Raw genomic sequence first — 26376 nt, forward strand, 5'->3', positions numbered from 1 at the left:
TAAATGCTGAGCTAAACTCAATCCTTGAGTTTCTGTTCACTTCTGTGGGACACCCTCTTCAATGGTTCTAAAATAAGCACAGCTAATGAGCTCACTCATTTGTATACAGCAGTAAAAGTTTGTGGGTAGAGAAAAAATGAAGAGCATTAAGACTTTCATTCCATCAGCAACAACACTTTATGCAGTCCCCAGTATTTTCTTCCTCTCACATATGGAGACAGTTGTCACCACATTATTTTTCTGGAAATTTAGAGATCTAGAAGAGACTGGATGAAATGTAGGAGAGGCCTCTTCCAAACCCCTGTCTCTCCCCAGAAGAAACCCTCAGGAGGTCCTGGGAACTCAGGCCTTGATGGAAGCAATGAGATTCAAGCACACAAGTTCAGTGACGTGGGGGAAAACAAGAATGCTCACATCTCATGTCTACTCTCCACACCTCATCCTCAAAAGACTAGTATAAAAGCAAGAAAGGGTCAATTTAATATATTTTCATCCTTCTTTAGTTATTTTGTTAAAAATAATATGCCTAGAATTCTGCAGAAGAGCTAGTGTTTGAAATGAGGCATGTTGCATTTTGGTTTTCCTAGCATTCTGAGTACTGAGAACATTGCCTTAAAGCTTTTGGAAAACAAAACAGGCTTTCGAGGGGGAAATTCTCTAGTGTAGCTGTAGTGTGCTCTTAACTTTTATTTTTTTCTTATGTTTTTAAAATCATACCAGAAATAAAGAATTGTGTGTGCAATCAAATAAGAGAACAGTGAACTGACCATGGCCTAACAACTAGTTGTCAATCCATCCTGTATTAGCAAAAAAGAAAATATGAATAAAAATAAGAAAAGGACACCAAAGAGAAAAACTCAAAAGGAAAAACAAAGACAGAATTCAAATTTACTTTGAAAAATCTGATTCAATTTTATTTTCTGAATCAAAAAGAAGTGTGTTCATGTTAAATTTAGAATGTTTAGCTTTCCACTGATCTCTTGAAATACTTTCCAGACATTGTTAACAGTGCTCAGAACTATGTAAAAGTTAACATCCAATACAACATTTTAAAGAAAAATTTAAAAGTAGGACCTATTTCTAAGAAACCCTTCTCAAAGGTCAAAGCATTGACAATTCTAATTTTAAAATAAAAGAATTTTAATAATTACTGGAAATTGAAGTGACAATGGTTTCCAAGAGGGAAAAGAGATTTCTTTTAAAAAAGAAAATTTTTAAATTTCTGTGGGACCCATACCTGACAACAACTCTGATTAAACATAATACTCTCCTACACCCCCAAAACTACTAAAGGCATTATTTCAACTTGGAATAGAAAAATTATAAAATGGAATTTTTAAATTATACTATATATATATATATATTAATACACCATTTTAACTGTCATGTTTGCTAGGAGAATTATGAAATTAAAACCAAATTCTACTTTCAAGGGACAAATGATAAATGCTTTTTCATTGTTTCATTTGAGTCCATCCCATTCTTTGTTGTTTTCTACCCCCATGTTTTTTAATTCACAACCAAAGGCCAGGAGTCAATCCATATACCTGAAATGAACAGCCAGTGGTTACTACGTAAGGTCCTACATATGTGTCCTCTAACAAGCCCAGTACTCAAAAGGCTGGGAGTATTTATTAAAAACATGATTTAGGAACACTTTAGCATTCCAAAGTGACTCTGAGATCCACATCCCTAAAATCTAGTAGCTGTTATTCATAGGCTAGTCATCTGTACTGAAGCATGTCCAGCATGCAGGCAAACTACTTTTACTTGTTCAAATTGAGGTAAACAGACAAAAAATACTTAATATTAACAGAAGCTGCAATAATTAGAACTAACCCTTCTTTTGCTGTTTATTTCACATAAATTAATTTTTTACATTTTCTCACAGAAAAGAATCTAAAGCCAATAATTTCTCCGATTTTAGTCACCCCTAAATTAAATTTCTTCTTTCAAAGCCATTATTAGTAAAGAATGTTTTGAATAAAGAAAAACATTTTTCCCCCCAGAATCTGCCTTTCCTATTCACTGTGATGGAAAATGAAGTAAAAAGAAGTTGTATCACAGTGATACAACTTTATTTTATTTTACTTTATTTTCCAAATTTAGAAAGAACTCACGCCTGGGTATTATTTGATAACAAATACCAAGCAATAACAATAGAATGCACAAATATGATTTTCTAATACAGGCAGTAAAGTCTGCTTAACATTTAGAAAATACCAACTTTTCTTTCAAGTATAAAAGATGGCTGGAATTAGCATTTATGATTAGTTTTTCAATACAAATACAAATTTAAAACGTGATTTCTTTGGGGGGGCCAACACTTTAGATTTTATTCCACTTGCAAGTTTCAAATTAAAGCAAACATAAACAAACAAAAAAACTAATGCAAATTACCCAACTGGCAACAAGTCCCATATTCCAACGTTATTTTTAACCCAACAATTACAACCTACTGCCAGTGACTATTTGTTCTGCTTGTTTTATTAAATAAGCACTGGTCAGTTATATAAAATAATAATTTGCAAGAATGGTACTTGGCACTGGGTTACATTAATGCTTCTGGATAAACAGAAGCATTTAGAAAATACCAGCTTTTAAGCACTTTTAAATCTGTAACTTGAATTTCCAAAAGCATTTTTAAATGTTATTTTTCCACTGACAGATTCTAGGGAGTCTAGTTCCAGCTGACATGGTTGATTTTAAAAAACAAATAAATCCCTAAACCACATAGTAATGGACTACTACACTTGCTTTTTATATCATATGGAAACATTTCCAGGCATACCAAAAATAGAAGAAAACCTGCCAAATGAAAGTACTGTAAATAAAGTTCATCTTACGTACCCCAGAGCAGAAAAGCTCAAAAATCAAAATCAAAAGACCACCCCTTCCCAACCCACACAAAACCCAAAGCAAAACACTTTTGTTCTGAGCCTAACATTTCCCTAAAATGCTAAAAAGAGAAGCTTTACGTTCTTCAAGTTGCAGCAGTAACTGTTTAAAGAGCCATACTACACAGGAAATGCTACATAGGGTTCAGGGGCTGCCTACCCATCCCTTACCACCCCCACCCCAGTAATACGTGAAAGCTCCGGTTAAAGTTTTTCTTATGCTAATAAAGGCATACCACCTAGTGTGCTAAAGACTAAAACTAGCAGCATTAGAGCAGTAAAGTGAAAATAGGAAGCCTAGAGGAATGATCTAAATGCCTACTTAGAAGAAACAGTGCAGCAGACAGGACCCTTTGTCCTCTTGTTTCTGTTTGCAGGGAAGTGGTTGAATTCAACAGGCAGATTTACCCACATTAACAAAAATTTAACAAAGCTTCCCCCGCCAACCCCCAAGATGCCAGAATAAAACCTGACCTTTCCAGTCAAAGGGCACAGAGAGGCCTCTTCCATGTCATGGAGTTGAATGAGTTCAAAGATTGGCAATAAAGGAAAAAGGAAAGCATTAGGGATGTGATGGGAACAAGCTTTAGAGTTTATCGAACAGTAACACCAAGTTTCTCCAGCACACGAACACCCTTTTCTTGGTATTCTTGTCGGGTCATCCAAAAGTTGTCTTTGTCTTTCATGATATCTGCTAGAACGGCACCACCCAGGAATACCATGTGCTTTCTGCGAGGTGGGTCTTCAATGCGGATCTTAAATTTCTAAAGGAGAAAGAGGGAATAATAAGGTGTCACATGTGCAGAGAGCTTTCTGCTTTATGAAAATGACTTTTTCATATATTCTCTTGTTGAATTCTCACAAGAGTCTTGTGATGCAAGGACTGCAGGATTTGGTATCTGAGGTTCAAACACAATTTGCCCAAAGCTCCTAGCTGAGAGACCACACATACATCCCCATGTGGGTGTGGACAGTCCTGATTTACACCTCTTGGCCATCATTAACAGCACTTCCTTTCACTCTCAAAAGTGTCCCCATTTCAATGATAAACTACACGAGCACCCTACTGATAGCGAGCACCCTACTGATAGCGCAAGTACCAGAGTCCTGAATATAGCAGGTTTTACCATCAACTGACGGATGACCACATGGGCAAGTCATTGAAATGTCAAATGAAGAGTTTGGATAATAAGAGGGCTTGTAAGTTGTTTTTTTTTTTTTTTTTTTAATTCTAATGCCTCTGATTCTAGTCCAGTGCAAAAGAGTAAAGTTGAAGTTCTTTTCCTACAAGCAAAGCTCACTTCTCCTCACTCAAATTCAAGTGAAATGGTCTTAAAATAAGTAAGACCAAATACGGCCAAAACAAATCATGGGGATGCTGAAGAAAATGAACACCGTAACCAAAATTAAAGACAACGGGGAAAGTTGTATACTCTGTGGTCCCCATTAATTGTCAAAAATGAAGGCACCCCCTTCCCCTAATCTGTCAAAACCTGAAACAGAAACCTTAAAATAATGTAGCAGTTTTTACTCAGTGTCACAAAACCTGCAAAAAAGACTCAAAGTAATCATGTCATTCTAAATTATTTGTTTCTATGTCACATAAATGGAACTGTTGGTAGCTGTTATTATACAATGAAAAACAAGTTTCTCAATTCTGGGGCAAACCTACAGTTCTAGGTGCTCTATTGCTTTTTTTTGCTCTAAGGTAGATGTGGGCAAACTTTTTCTGTCAAGGGCCAGAGGGTAAATATTTGAGGCTCTGTGGGTCTCCGGCAACTACTCAAACTCTCTGTATAGCAGGAAGGCAGCCTCAGACAATATGTAACAATACATAAACAAATGGACCTGGCTGTGTCCCAACAGAATTTTACAAAAACAGCTGGTTTTGGCCCAAAGGCTATAGTTTGCCTACTCTTACTGTAAAGGAAACTTAGCTTGCCCTTGAGGATACTGCTTCCCCTGCAACTTTCTCAATGGGTTGCCTATTCTAACTTTCTCTTGCTCTTCCTTTCTGCTTCTACCTCCTTCCTCCCTAAAACTCCACAGCACCTTCAAAACACATCCTTTAAGACCACCCCATCCACCACTCTCCTTGCCAGTCATCTAGAGATCCCTGAAGACATGTAAAGACCCCTCATTCCTATTCCTGGGGTGTGTGTGCTCTCTCTATCTCCACCATTTCCTGTCATTATCCTTAGTGACTTTGTCCTTTTTCTCCATTTATCATATTTACTTGGCAAAACACCACCTCTGGTTACCACCTCTCTGCTTTGTGCCTGCCTTCAAGCAGCTAAACAAGACAGGAAAGAAAATTCACTGTCTTGCTTTAAATGGATGACTAACCTCAACAGAGCCCTTAGTGCTGCATGGCAATCCTATTACCTGTCTCTGTTCTCTCTTTTACTCTTCAAGACAAACAGTTCATACTTCTCCTCTATTTTAAACCATTTCACACCTTTCCTCCATTCTCTCAAGATGAAATCATAATGGCTATGATTCAGTAATTGTGGAAGTCCTCATGACTTTTCTGTGTTTGCAAAATACAAAGTTATTCATATGTACACATCCATATTCCACCCCCTACCCCGCAACAGATATTTTCCATCTTTCACCTGGAAATGATTACAGTAACCTCTTAATGGTTCTTTCTACATCCACCTTTGTTTCCTCCCTCTCCCAACTATCTATTCACTACACCACAGACTTAATGATCCTTTAAAAACGTTAAGTCAGATCCTATCACTTCTCTGTTCAAAACTCTCCCAAGGCTTTCCATCTCATTAGGAGTAAACATCAAGCTCTTCCTGTGGCTAAACAAGATCTGCCTCCCTGCTACCTTCTGATCTCATCTCCCACCACCTCTCCCTTGTGCACTCAGCTCCAGCCATGCTTGCAACAACTCCCACCAACTTGGGGCTATTGCACTTGCTGTCCTGCCTCAAAGATTCTTTCCCCAGATAGCTTCAGCTCACTCCCTCACTCCATCCAGGTCTCCGCTCAAAAGTCACCTCATCAGAGAGGTGACTGATCACACTGTACGAAGGAATACACCCCACCACCTTCCCACCCACTACTGTTTTCTAGCTCCTAACCTCACTTTAATTTTCTTTGTAGCACTTATTACTAGTTATAGTGCGCAGACTGTAAGCAGGGATTCTGTTTTCGTTCCTAACTGTTCTGTTCACCCCCAGCACCTAAAACAGTGTTTGGCACCCAGAAGGAGCTCAAGAAATATTTGCTGAAAAATGATCACCTAAGATTGATTTTTATATACATGTAACTTTATAAAATTAGAAAAATAAGTGAAGTACTCAGACACCATGGCTCCTTTTCAGTCTTTTGATTTAATATATGTGAGCCTATACTCAATTTAATTTCAACAATTTGAGTCATAAAAGGTTTGACAGTCTCTAAAACACACCTACTCTGTAATATGCAATCTCGTTATCTATAAGAGCTGATCAACATCAGGTGACAGAAAGTTCAGAGACTAACCCAGGGTTCAGTGACTTTAGGTTGAGTATAAACATACTTCACATAGCCCAGAGTTTGCTGGAAAAAATCAAAGTGAAGGAACTATCAGCTATTACATACTAGTTTAAAAATTTCTTTCTACTCTACAAATCAACAACTACCAATTAAAGTCTACTTCAAGAGCTAAGATAATTATTGGGGATACAGAAGAGGAGACATGGATATTTTACACTCTGACTGAGAAGATAAGACATATGCAAGAAACAACCAGAAAATACTCTAGGATCAGAAATGTGAGAATCAGAGTCCAAGAGTCGGTTGAAGGCTGATTACATATTCAAAAAGTAAGTTAAAAAAAAAAATCCCAAGTGGAGCATTTATCTCTCCATAGTAGTCAGCTTTCACAGGAAGAGGCAGCTATAGCAGGTTATTCCCAGGCACCCCACATTCCAGGTCAGTCGCTCAAGATGAACCAGAACCTTTGGCCCTAGACCTAGCAACCTCCACCCACTGAGTATAGAGGTGGCCAGGTAGTTTGATCATTCTGGGTGAGAACTTATCTTGCACCATTTACTTCTTCCTGTATCTCTCCAAGGCTGCACTTGACTGCATTAGGAATTTGTTTAGGAAGACTTCTTGCTCCCTCTGGTGGTTGTAAAGATTCACAAGCTATTTCACAGGGTTTTAAAAGTATGTCAACAGTTGGATTATGCAGTGATACTTACAGAAAGTTTTTCTACGTCTCCTTTTAAAACTCGTTCTAGGTAAAGCTGTTTAAGTTCACGTTCCAACCGTGATGGCAGCCCAGGATACATAGTAGACCCCCCAGAAAGCACAATGTGCTTATAGAATTCAGATCTAGAAAGACACAATAGGCATTTATTTAGGGGCTAAGATTAAAAAAAAAAAAAAAAAAGTTTCTCAGGGTTACTGTTATTTATATTAGCCTAAGGGGGTTGCTGGGAGAATTATATAAAATTCCACATGCAAAGCACAGGGCTGAAGGTTTGCTATTATTGCTATAGTTAGATAATAAATCCTCTTTACACATAAATCATTATTATAATTTTGATGAAAATACTTCTAAAGCATATTCTATACTTTCTTGCAAAAGTAACTGATTCTTTTAATAATAGCCAAGGTTTACATTATGTGAACTGTGTTACCACAGTGCTTCCCTAGAACCACTAAAGATGTGGCTGCTTACTCTAACCATATTCTACTATGATTGGAGTTCCTGCTTTTCAATGTTTCCATTTGCTTTTTGTAGTTTTCCCTTTTGTTCCTTTGCCTTGAGGCTGTCTACTGTTATCTGGCTAGATTAATGTGTTTGCTTCTTTATAGCATTCCCCTCTTTCTTCCTTAAATAAGCTGCTGGCTATGATACCAGATCATCAAATCCAGAAACTGCATATGTAGTAGAAGTAATGTAATCTGAGTGAGGGTCTGAAGAACTCTTCTCATAATAAAGCTTAGGAACTGAATCACATTCATTCTGGTCCCACTCAAACTGGCTTCTAGATTTTTAGTTACCTCCAGGTTCTCAGATGGGTTCTTTTCCTGGCTGAGGCTACTGTTAATTCAAGCTCCGTGAAAAGAGCAGTGTTTCTGTATTTAATTGCAAAAGTATGCACTGTGAGCTTGCTCTCATATGTTCAAAAGACAGAGCAATAGATGATGGATGATAAATAGGGAGGGAGGGAGGGAAAGAAAGAAATGGTGGTGTGACAGGATATTAAAGTTGGTGGATCGGGGCATCGGGGGAGGGGGGTCAGGGTATGCTGGAGTTCTGTGTATGGGTTTTGTATTGTTTTTGCAACTGTTCCTGTAAGTTTGAATTTATTTCAAAATAAAACTAAAAAACAAAAACAAAAACAAAAAAACGTGACAAAGCATCAGAGATATTAATGAATAGTTTTCTTTAGGAAACTGATAGAACATGGCATTCAAACTCACAGAAAATAAAAGGACTACAGAGCAGGGACTTACACTCACTATGCTCAGAAGTCCAAGTACAGGTCCTAAGGAAGTTTCAGCAGTACACTAAGAACAAAACAAAATAAACCCACCAAAAAAAAAAAAAAACGGTATGCACTGCATGCAGCATGAGCCAAGCAGCTGAAGTACGGCTACCTTGACAGGCACACGTGTGTTACGTGTACACTTTCAATATGCAGGCCATACAGAACATGAAACCTCAGTGTAAGCTCTGTGGAGAGGGTGCTGACCTAACTCACGTGGCTTTAGGAAGGCCAAAACTTTTAATTACCATCAACAAGAAGCCACTTTCAAATAAAATCTTGCTCTTATCATCATTAAATCAAGGAACAAAAAAATCTACCCAATCCCTACTATGAGAATTTACCATAAATGCAAAGTCTAGATTAGATTTTTTATCATTTTCCACTAGGTTTATTACTTACTATGAGCGAACTTCAAGTACTGCCATTTTTACCAAATTGCAATCATTATTCTGCTTCCCAGCCATCTTACCAAAATTAGTTAGGTGGTTATTTATTTCAGGGTTAAATAAATAAATAACACTTGCTTTAGAAAAGGCTTCTGGGTGAGTTCCTTTATAACTTGGGAGTAATGAAAAGTTTGGTAACTATGACTAAAACTCCAAATGTAATAAAAGACTTATAAATATAACTAAATAAAAATAAATTTTTGCATGGCCAAAAATACCATAAACAAAAAACAAATGGCAAATTGGGAAAAAATATGCAGATCTAAATATAGAAACAACTTTTAAAAATTGAGGGAAAAAACCATCAAAAATTCTATACAGCAGGCAAAACCCAAGAGCAGACAATACACCAGAAAATATTAAAAAAAAGGTCCTTAAACATATGAAAATAAATTCAACTTCACTCTTAATAAGAGAAAGGAAAATGGGGGAGGGGAGTAACATTTCTGAGTATACTTTTGACTTGTGGAATAATGTTAATGTTCTACACATTCAAAAAACAAAATTGAAGATGAGCTGGGAATATCTTGTGACACAAAATCAATGTGCTCAAAAATGATAGGCACAAAGGACAGGAACCAGCTTGAAGTGACTCTTCATGGCCAAATCAGGTAAAATTTGAGCATCAAAATAAATAGATGGGGACAGGCAGGGAGAGATGGGGAGTTATTGCTTAGTGGGTACAGAGTTTCAGGTGATGAAAAAGTTTTGTAATGAATGGTGGTGATGGTAACAAAATATTATGAATGTAATTAGTATCACTGAATTATACATATGAAAGTAGTTAAAATGGGACATTCTATGTTATATGTATGTTACCACAAAATTTTTTAGAATTTTAATAGATTAATAGATTATAACTCACTGAATAAAATTGAATTCATGAGTCCATACTGATTCTAAATAAATAAATAAATGGAAGGAAAAGCACTTCCTTATGGTAGAATGCCAACCGATAAACACAGAAGGAATGATGGAGCTGGAAAACTGCCACCATCACAGTAAAAACGGATTTACACAAGAATCGTCAATGGGTGCTAAAAAAGATGGGGGTGGGGACACAGTTTGAGTAGGAACAGGACATTTACATAGTTTCAAAGGGATCCTCCACAAATTACTTATTAATTATGAAAGGGAAAATGATAAAACTATACAGTAGAGAAAACAGAAAACTTCAATAAGAGGCAAACAGAAATCACAGTCTCTGAATGTGATACCCTGAGAAGGACATATCACTTTGGTAATATTCCTACCAAAATGGCAAAACTGGAATCTTATTAGAAAACAGACAACTATCATGAAAGATGGAGGAATTATACCAGAAAAAGGAAACTGAGATCCAAGATTTGATCCTATACTAGAGAGGGGAAAACTATATAAAGGCCATTTCTGGGACAAATTGGCAAAACTAAAGTATGATGGTAGATACAAGTACATCAATAATAAATCTCCTAAACTGTGGTTATGTAACAGAATATCTTTGTAATTAGGAAATACAGACTGAATACTAAGGAGTAAAGGTGACTGGTGAATGCAATCTACCCTCAAATGGTTCAGGGAAAAAAAAAAGAGGGAGAACAATGAAGGAAATACACAGGATGTTAAAATTAGGAAAATAGTGCAACTGGTTAAGGGTATATATGGGAAGTCTCTATATCATTCTTGCAACTTTTCTGTAAGTTTGAAATTATTTCAAAATAAAAAGTTTAAAGGTAGCTTCTAAGACACAATGATATAATATACTGCCCAACATCCAGTGCTGCCCTATCAAAAAAATAATTTATCTGTTCACAAAAGCATGAATGAGATAATAAGACAACTTGGTCATTCTAACTATTTATATTCCATCTATATCTGATAAAGAGCTTTGCAACCACTTCTGACCACCATTTGAAACCACCACTTCCAGTATACCTCGTATCAATGTCAGCCGCCTGGATTGTGTTAAAAAGCAATTCAGCAACACCTACTCCCTCTACGTTGATCAAGTGAGGCTGAAATAAAGCTTCTGGTGCTTCAAATCTCTCTCCCCCAACTTTGATAATGCGACCATCCGGGAGCTAGAAGCCAAGAATAACCAGGTAGTCAGGTAGTCTGCAGAATACTAGTACTTTCAAACACAGCTGTTCTATAAACAAAATTGATTAATAGCAACATTTTTTTAAAAAGAAAAGATAAAATAAAGGTAAAATTAAAAAAAAGGTAAAATTTAGATAATTGTTCTTATTATCATTTGCTATTCTGCCTTTAAAAAAATGGCATGCCATGCCCCAAATACCAGGAAATTCTTGGTGAAATCACCACTGTATGAGTGCAGCATGTTCCAGAATGTGTGCAGCGAAGCAGACACAGGCAGCACTGATCAACCAGCTACTACCTTCTGATTATTGCTGGTATGTGTTAATGCTGCTTATCTTATAATTCCAACACATTTGAAATTTTATGGATATTTTTACCATGTAGAATAAATACATTAAATTTTTAAAAATTTAAATAATTTCTTTTACTAAATAATTACTCTGTGAAACTTTACTATTTTGCCATCAAAACTTTATAGCATGTGTACTACTTGTATGAAACTACTTAATTCAAAAAGTGTTTTATGATTAAAAAAATTTAAGGAACCCTGATCTAGACTACTTTGAATTAGGTAATTCTGTTTTGATCTCCTTCCTATTAAATTTTAAGTGATACTGATGAAATTTTAAGCAAATAAGATTTAAACAACAGGTCGCATATCGTACAGTACGGCCTTATATAGAAAACATTTCAGTTACATCAAGTTTACATTTAGTTGAATAAGAAATGTTAGGCAGATACTCCCTTCTTACACCACCTCACAATTCACTGGATTGACCTAAGGAACAAGCATGTCTGGTGTTTGCATGCATTTGACCTGTTTCTATATGAGATATCAGAATTAGTTTTATATGAACATTGCTAACAAATATGTAGATCACAAAACTGACTAAATACCGCAAAAGTTTAAGACATTTATTTCACATTTGCTGTAACTATAAAGATATGCAAAACAATTACATATTTTTAAAAGTCCAGAATTATCTTTTTTAACAAAAATGTAGTTTCTAAAAAAAAAAAAAAAAAAAAAATCCAAGCATTTTACCGTTTAAAAAAATACCCTCAGATAAGTTTAAAAATCATATGAAATCACCCCAATACATCTGGAAAAAACCTCAGTTTAAGGTACAACAAACAACTGTTATTAGCAAACCCCTTTTCCTACACATTTCAAGCCTCTATGACATGTGTGGCGCCTCTGGATGTTTGGCTGCCAGCCAGTATTGGTGTCACTTTTCCAACTACCTCGAACAACTATTACGACTACTTGTATGGTTACCATTCCTTCGCACCAAATGTTATCCTATCCTTTATTTATCTGCCATTGTCCCTCTTAACTTGCTCATCATAAAATGATATGTTTTGTTGTATGTATTTTATAAACTACTTCAAATTCTTTGAGAAAGGAGAGAAGAATAAATAGTGTCTTACATTTTTAGTTCCCTCATCCCTTGCCTTGTGCTACCTTCTTCAAAACAGGTCAAGCAGATGAAAAATCAGAAATCTAGGGAAACTGTCAAGGAGGTTTCAGGAAAGAAATGGGCAAACCTGGAGATCATTTAAAATTGCAAAATAGGTTTTACTGCCTATTAGGATCAGGATCTTTTAAAAATAAAAGTTATTTTTTTAAATGATTGCACATATTTATGAATATGTACCACTAACATGGACCAAATGATTTAAGAAAACTTGCCTTTATTGCCTATTATGCTATTTCATTTTAGTAATAACTAGATCAAGGATGAGATATGGAAGTACAGTATACTCAGATGAAGTTACTAGGCTTAAGATGGTAATTCAACAACTATTACAGTAGGAACTACTCCCTTGGCATTTTAAGCCGTAACCAGATTCTGAATCTCATTAGTTACAATTTCAAGTTAACATTTGCTTTGAACATTACATTAAGAAAATATTAAGCCAGGAAAAGACTGCCACGTACTGAACTACTAAAGCAATACCCTAGGGTGACCATTTCCCAAAGCATGTTTCTTAGAACACTAGTACCATGGAATGCTGAAGAGTCCTGTTGTCTAGTAAGTTTGAGAAACAGGTCTACTATATTCTTGCAGCCCTGCACATATTAGCATAACAAAGGCTCTTAGAAGTCTTGCAGTAAAGGAAAGCCAACTATCTGACAAACCTGACAATTTCTGTGAAACTTATTAATATCTTGGGCAAATAACATTCTGTAAAACACATGTCGGGAAATGCTATTCCAGACACTAGAATTCTCAAAATCTCATATCTAATTATATGCTAAGGTAGAAAGGTAATTTATGATTTTAGCCTTGATTTATATTTTATAGCATCCTAAAATAATTAAATCATAGAATCTCAATGTAGGAAGAAGCATTAAAGGCCAAATACATAATACAACAACCCAAAACAAAAATAATTGGATTCCAAGAAAACTTCTTTAAACAGACACCAATAATCAAGGATGTTATTTATGAACTATATATCTATATTATAAACAGGAAGTACTTACTGTATAAGATTCAACTAACACTGTGGTTTCTAAGGCCAGTTTCTGTTCTTGCTCAATATTATATCCCACATAGCACAGCTTTTCTTTAATCATGCGAACAGTTTCAAAATCAGCAGAATGGTTGAAGGCGTATCCTCTCAACAGAAGCAGCTAAGTACAAAAAAAAAGCAGTAAGTTCACAACAGACCTGAATGAGTTCAACTCTGCAAAAGCTGTTATTACTCACTAAATATGTCACATAAATGCCAAACGCAATGGGCAATGGATCCTCAGCTCTTACTGAATCTTTCAGAAATGAGGATTTTACTTGCCATAAAAGGATTTATATTTCAGTTTCACAGAAGTTTCACAACAAGTAACAACAGCAGTTCATGACTAATAAATGGGTAAAATGAGCTAGAAAAACAAGCTAGTTTTAAAACATCAGAGTAATGTTTGAGTACTAACGTTTAGGTAGTTTTGATAAGCAATCAAAAGTCAATATTAATACATAGATATTATTTTACTGGCCTCCTGTAGTCTGTACTTGCTCATACAATCAATGCCCTATGGATGAAACAGCCTTATTAAGTCCTAGTAAATTTAATCCCTAGCTTCTAGTATTGTGTCTGGCACATATTAGAGGCAAAAGCATTTGTTAAACAAATGAATGATAAAAGAATTTTGTTGGAACACTCAAAGGCATAATCTCTAGTGTTACATTTCTTAAATGACAGAAAATATTACTATTTAAAAAGCAGTCTGCTGATGGGGAAAAACATATAATATGCATCATAAACACAGTTGGACTTTTCATACAAAAACTTAAAAAAAAAAACAACCCTAAACTTTGCATTTATGTTCTGAAGAGGACTCTTGGAAATGCCTATAGTGTTGCCCAGGTGATGAGAATTACTCTAAATGAGACTAAAGGAACCCAATGCCAAGGTGAAAACCTAATCCAACCCAGCATAATGCAGATATCACCCCAGAACAGGGCTTTTCAACAGCAGTGCCACTGACATTTTGGACTTCATGATTCTTTGTTGTGAGGTTGTCCTCTTCATTGTAGGATGTTTAGCCAGTAACACCTCACCCAGTTATAACAAAAATGTCTCCAGATATCGTCAAATGTCCTTTGGAGGGGGCAACATCATCCCCAGTTGAGAACTACTGCTCTAGAGAGAATGGACTAAATTCTGGTAGAAACAATAGTCTAAACTTTTCTATTTTAATATTAAAAAAATACATACTCTTCCAAATAGAGGCCTTCTATGTTTCTCCAGCTGTATTTTAAAACAAATTATATTCAAAAATAAACTATAAAATAGTAAACACTAAAACTTGGCTATATACCATGAAAACTACTAAACACTAAAGTTCTGGCACACTTGGACCCTATTATAAAATATTTCTAATTTGCATTATCATTGTATTTTGGGGTGAAGGACAAGAAAAGACAACCTAATCAAGGCTATGGCTTAAAATACACCTGTTCAAAGAAAGGTTTATGGCAGAAAAGGCAGCCTTAGTTGTCCAAGGAAGTCTCAGTCTCTTACATTACCAAAATGCCTCCCTATCTGCCTGTTCCTCAGGAATAGCAAATATAATTATTTAATGATATCACGCATTCCCATCAATATACCAGTGATCATGTATGTAAACACATGGACTTTTATATGAAAAGTGTAGTAATTGGGTAATTTCTCTAGTAGTACAGAGATCTGCTTGTATCCTTAGATGATACACTCAACTTTGTCAATAAATATGAACTACAAAATCTAATTTCTATGCTGTTTTTTTGTTTTGCTTACCTTGATAAGATATCTGGTAATATCCCTCCCAGCAATATCCAGTCTCCTGGTAAGGTGAGGGAGAGAAAAGCCTTCATACACTGGGCAAATGTGAGTTACCCCATCGCCAGAGTCCACCACTACACCAGTCAACAAACCTGTGTAAGAACCAGGAGGTTTTAAAGAAAACGCTAAATCAGAAAAACCAAAGCCAGCAAATTTCAAATACTAATGTAGAAGTCAAACTAACAACCAATTGGAAAGGTCTAGAAACCAGCATTTTTAATTAGTTCTTTATTTTGCAGATTGTTTCTAATACACAGATATTAAAGTCAGTGTTCTCTTGGTCTCCTGTGAGACTTTTAGTCTAATTATGTGTTACCCTCGAAGATGGAAAGAAACAGACCTTGAGATCTAGGACTGAAAAAGATGAACTGTTCTTAAAAGCTTAGTAGAATTCTTTATTTTTCTTTCCAACTTAATCTTGACCCCAAAGTTCCTGTGAAGTGCAATTTTCTAAAGCATAGTGGAGAACTTTTAGGAAAACCATTAAGAAAGGTGACTATTACAGAAAGTTAGTAGTGAACCTGTTGAAATAAATCTAGTTCTTCAGCATTATTTATATCCTTAGTATATTCAAAACTTAAGTGCATACAGGTACTAGATAGCTAGAAGTCCAAGAACACTTCATCTTGGCTGGCCAAAGGATCACTTCAATTATTCACCTGAAACCAGAAGGGCAAATTTGCTGGGGGTGAGCGGAGTTTTTTAAAAGAGTATCATGTAATTTAAATCTTGTCATCAAGGACAGTAAAGAAGCTGCTGTCTTGTTTACCATAGCACTATTTTTATTAAAAGTAGAAATGGCTACAAAAGTTAGTATTTCACCTTTTGCACCAGGATTAATTCAGGGAAAAAAAATTTCTTGTGACTCTCATTTTTTTAATAGAAAAAAATTAAATCAGAATATGCATTATCTATTGCTTGCTTAAGCATTATTTTATTATTTTCCCATCCCTGAATAGGCTTTCCTCCTCTCTCTTTTTCATTAATACAAGCTTACAAGCACTGTAGTATCTCATTATGTCTTTGAATACATTTATTCAAACCATCTCGTTTTGAAGCTGATAAAATTTGTCTTTCCTTGATTGATGCTGTAAGCCTCATAAAACTCATATACTGTCTTTCAATGTTGCATTCTTTAAAACAAGACTTTCCATTAAAAAAGAGGAATAATTTAATTATTTACTAATTAATAATTAATCACCATTAATTAAAAATACCCTCAGCAGCACTGATTACAGAAGTCCTATCTACCCAACTCTACTCCCATCAGGTTATACACTAGCCTTTCCCTGCAAACACTGACTTCCAGTGCCAAATTCTTGCTGTCACTGGATTATACTTTCTTTTCACTTCAAATTCTATGATTCTTTAAGGTTCAATCTAATTCTTACCTTTTCATTTTTACCTTCCTTGCCCACTCTAACCTCCAGCCCAGATTTTCTAATTCTAGTTACTCCCCTAGATCCTGTCTGTACCACACAGCCGAACACACCTTCCTAAATCACCATGTCACTTCTCCTACTCACAAACCTTCCAGGGCTCCCAATGCTCCTTCCTATTTTTTCTTTTAAACTGGTAGCACTAGCAACCTTGTTTAGATAGGGGAGAATTTTACTATGACATGGAGTTATTTTGGTTAATATTAATGGACTACCATTTCTCAAAATTCAATAACTAAACAAAAATAGCTAAATAGCAGGAAGAAAGGATATTTTTTCATTGGACAAAAATCAATTTATAAGTATTGTCAGAAAAATGTGTTAAGGTTAATTTTATTCAAATACAATTCAAACAAAAATTCATTTCAGCAGAACTGTCCCACCTCTATCCTACCCCCAAATGGAACTCTTATTATGGGTTTCCAACTTAGACTCAAAAATTTTAATATATATTTTTCCAAAGTATTTTCTAAAATAATTTGTGAAAGTTATATTCTAAATATGAAATAATACTACCTAGATACAGTTAAGCACAACTTCCCACCTTGCAAAGTAATAGGTGATTTTCTAATTCCTTTTGCAAAGGAAAAATTACCCACAGCCGGACTATAATTGCTTTAAGGGCAAGGAAAACCACGTCTATCTTACTGCTCAAAAGAGAATAAGCTACACTTAGTGAATGAACTAAGCCTCTTTAAAATGTAATTCCCTTAAGTATTTTCTAAGTACCTATATGTAGTACATTTAAAAACTGAATGTCTTTTCACAGGGTGATTTTTCTAATCTGAACAAAAACCATCCATGGGTGGGATCTGATGGATCACCATAAAATTAAATAGTTTGTTAAAGTTACAAATAAGCAAATAAAAAGTTTGTTAAAGTTACAAATAAGCAACCAAAGCAAAGGAATACATATTTCTAAATAATATGTCATTCACACTGCTTATAAACTAAGACTTGAGAATAAGCTTAAGTGTCAGGTCCTGCACAAGCACAAGCCTTCTGACATGCTGAATCAAAATCTTTTGTTTCTGTATCTTTCTTTCCCATTAGACTAAGTCCCTTGAGGGCATCTTTACATTTCAAATGTCTAACATACTCCTTGATACATATTTTATGGCCCCATACATTTTCTAAAAGTTCCTATTGAACTTCAAATAAGACCATCAGAAAATAAAGAACTCTCCCCACATATCCAATATTTCATTCCCCTAACAGACAGGGAGAGAGGTGCTAATGGCAATACCAAAAGAACCCGGTATGCCCTCCATTAACTCCATCTTAAAAGTTAAGAATGCATCCCAACTGTCTACCTTGTCTTTTTTATTTAATCTGTTACATATATGGCAAACATGATTTTATATTAACTGTTATGGATTCTTGTGGATTTTGGTGCTTTTTTTTTTTTTTAACTTGATACATTTTTGAGGCTCAACATAAAATTCTATGTTTATCTTCTATGCATAAAAAATTAATTTAAAATAGCCTAAGAAGAAGCCCTGTAGTGTAATCCTTAAGAGCATGGCCTCTGGCGCCTAACTGCCTGGGTTCAAATCCTGGCTTTACCATTTACTGACTTGATGATCTTGAACAAATAGTTTAACCTTTTGGTGCTAATGACACCCACCTTATGGGATTATTTATTAAAAAAAAAAAAAAATTTAAACCAACCTAAAAGGTACCCCCTAATTAAAAATTTTTTTGATAAGTCTCCATCTTATTTAAGTCCTTCATTGTTTAAAAAAGAAGATAAAAATATATATGATATTTGTATTCAAAGTGTGGTATAAAAACATGCTTTTCTGGGATTTATAAATAACTTGAGAAATCAAATTTCTTTCACATAAAATATGCTTAATAAATGTTTGCTGAATTGCTTTTCTAAAAGTTAAGTTTCACTTACCTTGAGCATACAAAGTAAGAACTGCCTGGATGGCTACATACACACCAGAAAACTGGTAAGTTTCAAACATTACCTGAGGAAGAAAGAAAAAAATATTGGTATTTGCAGAGTTTAAATCTTTGAATGTCATAGAAAGAGAGAAAATTATTTATATGCTTTCCCCATGGTCACAGGGCGGATTAGGCTCCCCAAAACAGAATCAGAGGGAATTGAAAGGGTCCTCCGCTGTGCTCATCAGTTCCTCTTGCCTCTATCAGTGTCCTGTTGTCACAAGGCTCCAATTTTGACGATAGATTTTTGGATACCTACTGAGTTTCCAAGTATAAGTGCTACAAAACAAAGATTTCTGAGTGTTTTAGTTAGTGGCTAGTTAGAGTGAAAGAAAACTTTCTGCATTTGATAAGACTCTTAACTGATGTCCCTTAACTGCTGGGGCCTCCCTTGCCTCTCCCACAACCTGGGCTTTTCCTCTAGTAGTTTAAAAGGAAAAAAAAAAAAGCAGCAGCAGCAGAAAAATGGAAAGGCAGAAAGACAAAAATAAATGCACTGACATTTCTGATTCATGGCAAATACAGAAATTGCTGGGCAGATGGGTCCACCCCTCCCCACTTCAGCCAAGCTGTGACTCCATCCCCAGATAAACTAGGCTGGGGAGAGGAGTTTCCTCCTGTCCTGTCTGATCACGCTTGTAGTCATTCTCTGTAGCCCAGGTCAGCTGGGAACGTCTTTGCATGATTTTTTTTGTCATCTACAGTGAGCTCTCCTTGACTGATGGGGCTGACTACAGCTCTGAATATCTAGATATTCAGAAATTTTACAACTGTCCACATTGAGAAATATATAGAATTTAAATGTTACAACTCTGAAACACATACTCTTCCATAAAGCAACTAGACATTCTGACTAGTATTCTATTCCATCAACCCCTATTCTTCCCATCACAGGGATGAAAATGGAAGTGATGCTATATTTGCACATATCAACTTGAAAGTCTGTTAGTTTGTTTTTATTTATAAGACTATTAAAAGATACAGTACTAAAACAACTTTCTGGATGAGATTAAAATAGGGCATTATCTATCCTATAGCCACATTTGCACTCACAAGCAAATAAGAGTATTAAAATATGAACCATGAAAGAATGATATAAATTCTGTAACTAAAAATATGACATCAAATTTTTAAAACACTCAATGCAAAAATTGAGCTTTAATTTAGCTTTTAAAAATATTATCTAACAACAATCTCTTCTACACCCCTTCTGAAATTTTCACCATCTAAATATATTCATAAAATAAAAAAATGTTTGCATTAAGTAATAACTAGAAAGTTACTTATATAGACTTCTTGCTTGCTTTCTTTCCTCTTTAATTGCTTACCTTGTTAGCCTTTTCAATCTCCTTTTGCTGGCTCCTCTTATCTCCCTGGTCCTTGGCATTCTCACCATAGCCTACTCTCACTTGTTTGGTGAACCAAATTATATCCTGACAACTCTCAAGTGTGTATCTCCAGCCCCAGACTTTTCTGCTGAACTCTGGTCTTGTATACACAATTATCTACTTAATATCTTTACTTGGGTGTCTAACGAGGACCTCAAACTTAACATGTCCAAAACTGAATTCCTGGTCATTTCCCCAAAATCCTGTTCTACTTATCTCAGTCTTTCCCCACCTCCTGTGATGGTAACTCTATCCTTCCAATTGCTCAGGCCAAAAACTGCAGTTGCCTGATTTCCCCCCTCTCTATATTATCCATAATCTAATCCATCAGAAAATTCTCTGGCCTTACCTTCAAAATATAACCATATCTGGCCACTTCTCACTACTTGCACTACTACCCCCAGTCCTTAACCATCATTATCTTTTACCTAGATAACTGAAAAAGCATTCAAACTGGTCTGTCTCCTTCTATCCTTTCCTCCCTATGGTCTACTCTCAACACAGCAGCCAGAGCAACTTAAATCTGACAATGTCACTTCCCTATAAAAGCCTCCCATTTCACTCAGAATAAAAGCCTAATTCCCTAAAAGAGCCTACAAGGACCTAGAAGATGTAGCCTCCTGTTACTTCTATGATCTCATCTTCAGCTGCTCTCCCCTCACCCAACTCTCTCCAGCCACATACCAGGCTGGTTCCCATCCTAAGATCTTTACATGAGCTACTCCCTCTGCCTGGAATACTCTTCCCCCATATATCCTTGGCTAATGCCCTTATCTTGTCTTTGTTTAACCATCTTCTACCATACCCTATGTACAACTGCAACCACCCACTCCCCAACGCTCTTAACTCTGCTCTATTTTTTTTTCCTGTAGCATCTACCACCTTCTAATAAACCATCAAATTGACTCACCTTTTTTTAATTGTCAGTTTTCTGCTGTTAGAATGTGAGCTCCATGGCAGCAGGATTTTATTAAGTTTACCAATAAATCTATCCTACTTACAATAACGACTAGCACATAATAGGTACTCAATAAACAGAATCAGGGAAAACAAATTATTTTCATTTCCTTTATCCATAGCAACAATAAGAGAAAACAAATCATTTTTGCTTTAACATTACATCAGAAACACAATATATGCATATCCCATCTAAAACTTACCTCTACAATCTTCTCTCTGTTTTTAGTTGGGTTCATAGGTGGTTCTGTGAGCAAGATTTTACAATTTCTGGTATCTATATTAAGTTTCTCTGGTCCAAATGTATAGTCCCACAGGTGTTTCATATCATCCCAATTTCGGACTATGCCATTTTCCATAGGGTAGTTGACTTCTAACATTGAGCGTAATTCACTTGCCTCATCACCAACCATTAGATCCTAGAAAATTACATAATAACATAGCTTTAGGCTAATCAAATTTTTTGCATAAAACACCTTTAGAAAATTATATTCCCATGCTATTTCAAAAAATTTGAGAATAATTTTAATCTTTCTGGCACTTTTAGATAAAGTTTTCCATTCCAGAAGTAAAAAAATCTTTTCTTTCAACAAGGCCTTGCAGAGTTTCATCATGAGTAACAAATTTTTATGAATAACATTGTTTAAATCAGTAAATTGACCTTACCTTTAATAGTTATGTTTCCAAAAGAGCACTAGCACAAATAAACCTCACATGTTCTTATTTTGAAGGGTTTTGTATGAGGTTTCATCTGTTTCTTTTGCTCAAATGTTCAAAAAATAAGGCCTGTGATATGTGAAATAGCACATCAGGGAAAAAAAAAAAACTTGTAGAAAAATGCTCAATGCATGCAGCACATTTCTTTGTTCTAAATACCAAAATGATACAAGTAAGTACTACAAAGCATAATGAAAGAATCAAAAAAAAAAAAAAAAAATAATTAATAATGATAATTCTTTGTTACACTATAATACACAAATGCATCAATTAACTGGCAAATTTCACAAACTTCAATCTACATATGCTGAAGTCAAATTTAAATAAAGTTTCTATATATGCCTCAACAATGAATGAGAATGCATAGCTATACAACAAAATTAAGACAGGGAAATGATCCTTCTTTAAAATCATCTCATGAGCAATATTTTCAATAATATTGGAAAACTATGCTATGACACATGAAGCAGCATACTCACAAGTCTTGTCTCCAATGAGAGCATACTTAAGATGACCACGTTTGAAAAGTCAAATTTTGTTGGTATAAAACTAATGATGTCTTAGGACTTAAACTTATTTTAGAAATCAGCTAGTCAAGCAAGACGTTTAATAATAACTTCTACATGTACAGAGGAATGCAATTAAAAAATAATTAGTATCAGGAATAGCTACTATTTGCTACCATACCTTAAGTTTAAAATATGGGGAAATGAAGAGAAGCAGCAGCAAAATTAACATGAGCTGTCTTAAGATGGAGGTTTGAAAAAATATATATGAGTTTAAAAGCTTTTAAAAAATAACAATTTTTACAAAAAAGATCAGAGGTAGAAACAGAGTGAGGCCCATTTTAAAAAACAAATAAATTTCTAGAAAATCCACTGAAAGCAACAACGAAAAAGGAAAACAAAGTTAAAGTAAATATAGAAATTTCATTAAACTTCTCTGTTGAAATTAATTTCTTATAAAAATAATTTATCATAACTACTCAAATTTCTTAAATATTAACTATTTAGAATCATGTGAGGAAAATGCAAAACTAAAAATCTGTATTTGTAAACTCTAAATGATATACTTATGTTGAAGTATTTAGGGAGAAGTATACTGATATCTGCAATTTACTCTGAAGCACATCAACAAACAAGATGAATCAATGGATGGGTAGAAGGATGGACAAATGTTTAAACAGATGATAAATCAATATAGTAAGCAATACTAATGTCAGAATCTAGGTGATAGCTATAAGGGTTTCACGGTAAAATTCTTTGTTGTACATTTGAAAAATTTCTTAACATAATGTTGGGCAAAAAAAATCTATACCTGCAAGTGCATATACTACTTTTGGCTGTTAACAAATCTAATTTAAGACACAAATTTTGTTATTTTCTTTCCTCTAGAATATATCTAGAGGAAATATAATATATCAGAATTTAACATTTTCTTCGGGTTGTCAGAATCTAGGTGATAGGTATAAGGGTTTCACGGTAAAATTCTTTGTTGTACATTTGAAAATTTCTTAACATAATGTTGGGCAAAAAAAATCTATACCTGCAAGTACATATACTACTTTTGGCTGTTAACAAATCTAATCTAAGACACAATTTTGTTACTTTCTTTCCTCTAGAATATATCAGAATTTAACATTTTCTTCGGGTTGTACAAGGTAATATATTAAATAAATTAGATGGTTTATGTAATCAATATATGTTCACAACTCTATTTCAACCAATCTGGCATAAATCTAATCTGATTTCATCAGAATATTTACTTTTTATTCCATGCAAGAAGAGGAGTTTATATAATCTGACCCAATGCCAACTCAAAATAAAAGCCTCATGCATCTACTTCTAGGACCATATATACTATATAGGATTAACTGAAACAAACATCTGGCATTGAGTATCCTTACTACCCCTCTGAATAAAGAAAATTTGAAATAGAAGAAAAAAAATTAATTTGAGTAGTACAAAATTTCTTCAGTAGCTCAAGCTACCCAATTCAAAAATTTATCTGTATCTAAATTTTTTATTAAAAAAATCCTAGAACATAAAATCTTCCCTAGAACACTTCAACTTCTAAACCAAAAATGCTAAGAAAGTCATGTAACTTGCCCTCACTCCTAAGAAACAAGTTATAAGTGATCACAACAGGCTATAGGTTTTTACCATCTGCCTCACCACTGGACATTCAAGCTTAAACCATTACCTATTACCTGAAAGAAAGAAAAGTCACAGCAACTGTCTGAGATGCTGTTTCAAAGGCACTTATGTTTTAAAAAGCAGGTAATGTGGATGTTTGCCAAGAATTAGTTTGAACCATATCACCTTAAATTAGAAAACAGAGCAAACACAACTTTAAAACCACAATTACAATCCCTGGAAGGAAATTTCATAAAGAACATTTGTTAAATTAAGCCCAAAATACTCTCTTAGAGTATACTCTTTCCTCTTAAGATTTTAAGACAGATGCATGATCTTTTATTTACAATAAATACAGGAATTTCTCCTTTTAAATGTTTTTGTTTATTCAAAAGAAAACTTCACAATTACTATTAAAATATATCACTAGTAATGCCTACTATTCATCTATGTCAAAACTGCTTACAAGTAATATTAAAAATAAAAAAAGCAAACTTGAAAATACCTACTATAGAAGCATTTAGACTATCACAGAAAATGTAATAAAAAAGTCAATTGTCTGGGATGCGCCCAGCAAGCTTCTAGTTCAAAAGAAAAAGGAACCACAAGATAGTATTTATTTAAGGGAAAAATCTGTTGTTTGTGGAAAGCCTTATAATTGCTTCATCTTTTTCTTATCCTCAGATAATGTAAAATCTGCTCAACAAGGATGGTACAGAAAACAAGCCAGTCTCTTTTCTTCCTCTTTTTCCTTCTACAGTTCATTTGCATATTAAAATTTGACTCAGTTTATTAAGTCCACAAGTGATATCATACTGGATGCAAATATATTTAGGCTAGGAGAGGAAATGTTCAATTTAACATTGGTCAATAATGTGGATTTATCCAAATATAACGATTTCGCCTATTTTCTGTATCATACATATCCTACATAAAGCCACTTGGTTTCTAATATTATGCACACCACATTCCATTTTAATTATAACAGTCATCTACAAGAAACAAAAGGAAAACAATTCAAGACTATGTTAGTAATTAGTTCTTGTTTGGTCCATTGTATGCAATCAGGAAAGAATAGGACTTAATTAGTTGCTATCAAACTGAAGCAATGAACAAGATTAAAAATCAAAGTATTTAAAATAAAAATATGGAATTATCCCCCCTCCCCAATACTAAAGGGACACAAAACAACAACTACTGTCCCACCAAGCAAAGTGGAAAACAAACAGAGAGCATGTGTGTAACCTCACTTACCATCTTTTTGTTATTCTACTTCAACAGGTCAAGAAAGGTGAAGAGAGAGAAGGTAGAAGTAAGAGTCAGAGAAGGCCTAAATAAAATCCTCACTGAAATTTTTAAACATACAAGCAATAGAGACAAATTAGGTAGAGGTCAGAAGCAGTACTACTACTATTTTATGGAGTTAATAATTAGGGCCAAATTAACATGGACAGTTATTACTCTTTAATGAAAATTAACTCAATTTAAATTTCCAATTTTTTAGTCTACCATCACATTTTAGCTTAAAAGACAAAATCTGTATAAGTTAATCCACTAGGTATAGGAATTCCAAAAAGTCAAGTTTCTTCAATTCATTACTGAATTTAAGAACTTTAATTAAGGAAAATAAATAACAGAAAAGGTATAGCTGAATAGGTAGAGGGTTAGATAGTTTGGGGTTGTTTTTCCAAGCTCTAATATTCAAGTTAAGTTTGACACAGTCTCTTTTACTGTTTTCTCCTGGAAGAACAGTATCATTGGAAAGGCTTAAAAGATTGATCAAGTTGAGCAGAACTGAGCCAACAGAACACAGAATGACAAACCATACAAGCAAATGCTACTGGGGAATTCCTTGGCAAAAATGTCATTAAATATTGGTTAGTTTGATTTCTATCATTTGGCCTTAAAAAAGCAAGAAAGTGGGAGTGAAGAGATGTGTAATTACTTGTGCCTGTTAGAGAATAAAAATGGCTATATGTAACATATCTTAATACCTCAAAAAATTTAGTCCTAAAGTATATCAAAAAGCCTTTCTTCTTTAAAAGCCTGTCATTGGATAAAACATATTACTTTCAACTTCATTAGAAAGTAGTTTATCCTTATCAATATTATTAGCTAAATTCTAAGTCAAAGTTCATTTAAGACTGAATTCAATCAGAATGAAAGGAGTTCACAAAAAGAGAATAAAGAATTCTGCAAATTTTCCAATAGCAAAGACCCTAAAAAACAAGCAAAGCCTCATACTGAATGTCTCATTTGGTTTTTTTGGTTGTATAAAATAGAGGCCAAAGTAATCTGCTATTTTAAGTCTTTAAAAAACTAACACAGAATTTGATGAGTTTCAGTTTATATTTCTATTCACTGTCTGCCTTAATTCTCTGGTCACAATAACAGACTGCCACTGAATAGCCAAACTCTACCACCTACCACCACCTTCCTAGGTAACTCAACAAATGTCCCCAACTTCTATTTCAAATGACTCATAACCTAACAGTTTATGAAATTCTTTCCAAAGACTGTTTAGATAGGATCACA

The 26376-nt window shown here is 34.5% G+C and overlaps 1 protein-coding gene across 1 annotated transcript in view; it reads right to left on the reverse strand.

The window, feature by feature from the left end:
- Nucleotides 1-887: 887 nt before the first annotated feature.
- The window catches only part of ACTR2 (actin related protein 2), a 32201-nt gene continuing 6712 nt past the window's right edge, over nucleotides 888-26376 (reverse strand). The window contains exons 3-9 of the mRNA XM_037806781.1: nucleotides 21193-21408; nucleotides 18595-18667; nucleotides 15208-15344; nucleotides 13415-13564; nucleotides 10759-10904; nucleotides 7100-7232; nucleotides 888-3661 (exon numbers count right to left, since the gene is read on the reverse strand). Coding sequence (XP_037662709.1) covers nucleotides 3491-3661; nucleotides 7100-7232; nucleotides 10759-10904; nucleotides 13415-13564; nucleotides 15208-15344; nucleotides 18595-18667; nucleotides 21193-21408 — 1026 coding nt within the window. The 3' untranslated portion in view covers nucleotides 888-3490. The remainder of the gene's footprint in view (nucleotides 3662-7099; nucleotides 7233-10758; nucleotides 10905-13414; nucleotides 13565-15207; nucleotides 15345-18594; nucleotides 18668-21192; nucleotides 21409-26376) is intronic.

Source organism: Choloepus didactylus, chromosome 17 (genome assembly GCF_015220235.1).
Source record: "Choloepus didactylus isolate mChoDid1 chromosome 17, mChoDid1.pri, whole genome shotgun sequence".
NCBI classification, from domain to species: Eukaryota; Metazoa; Chordata; class Mammalia; order Pilosa; family Megalonychidae; genus Choloepus; species Choloepus didactylus.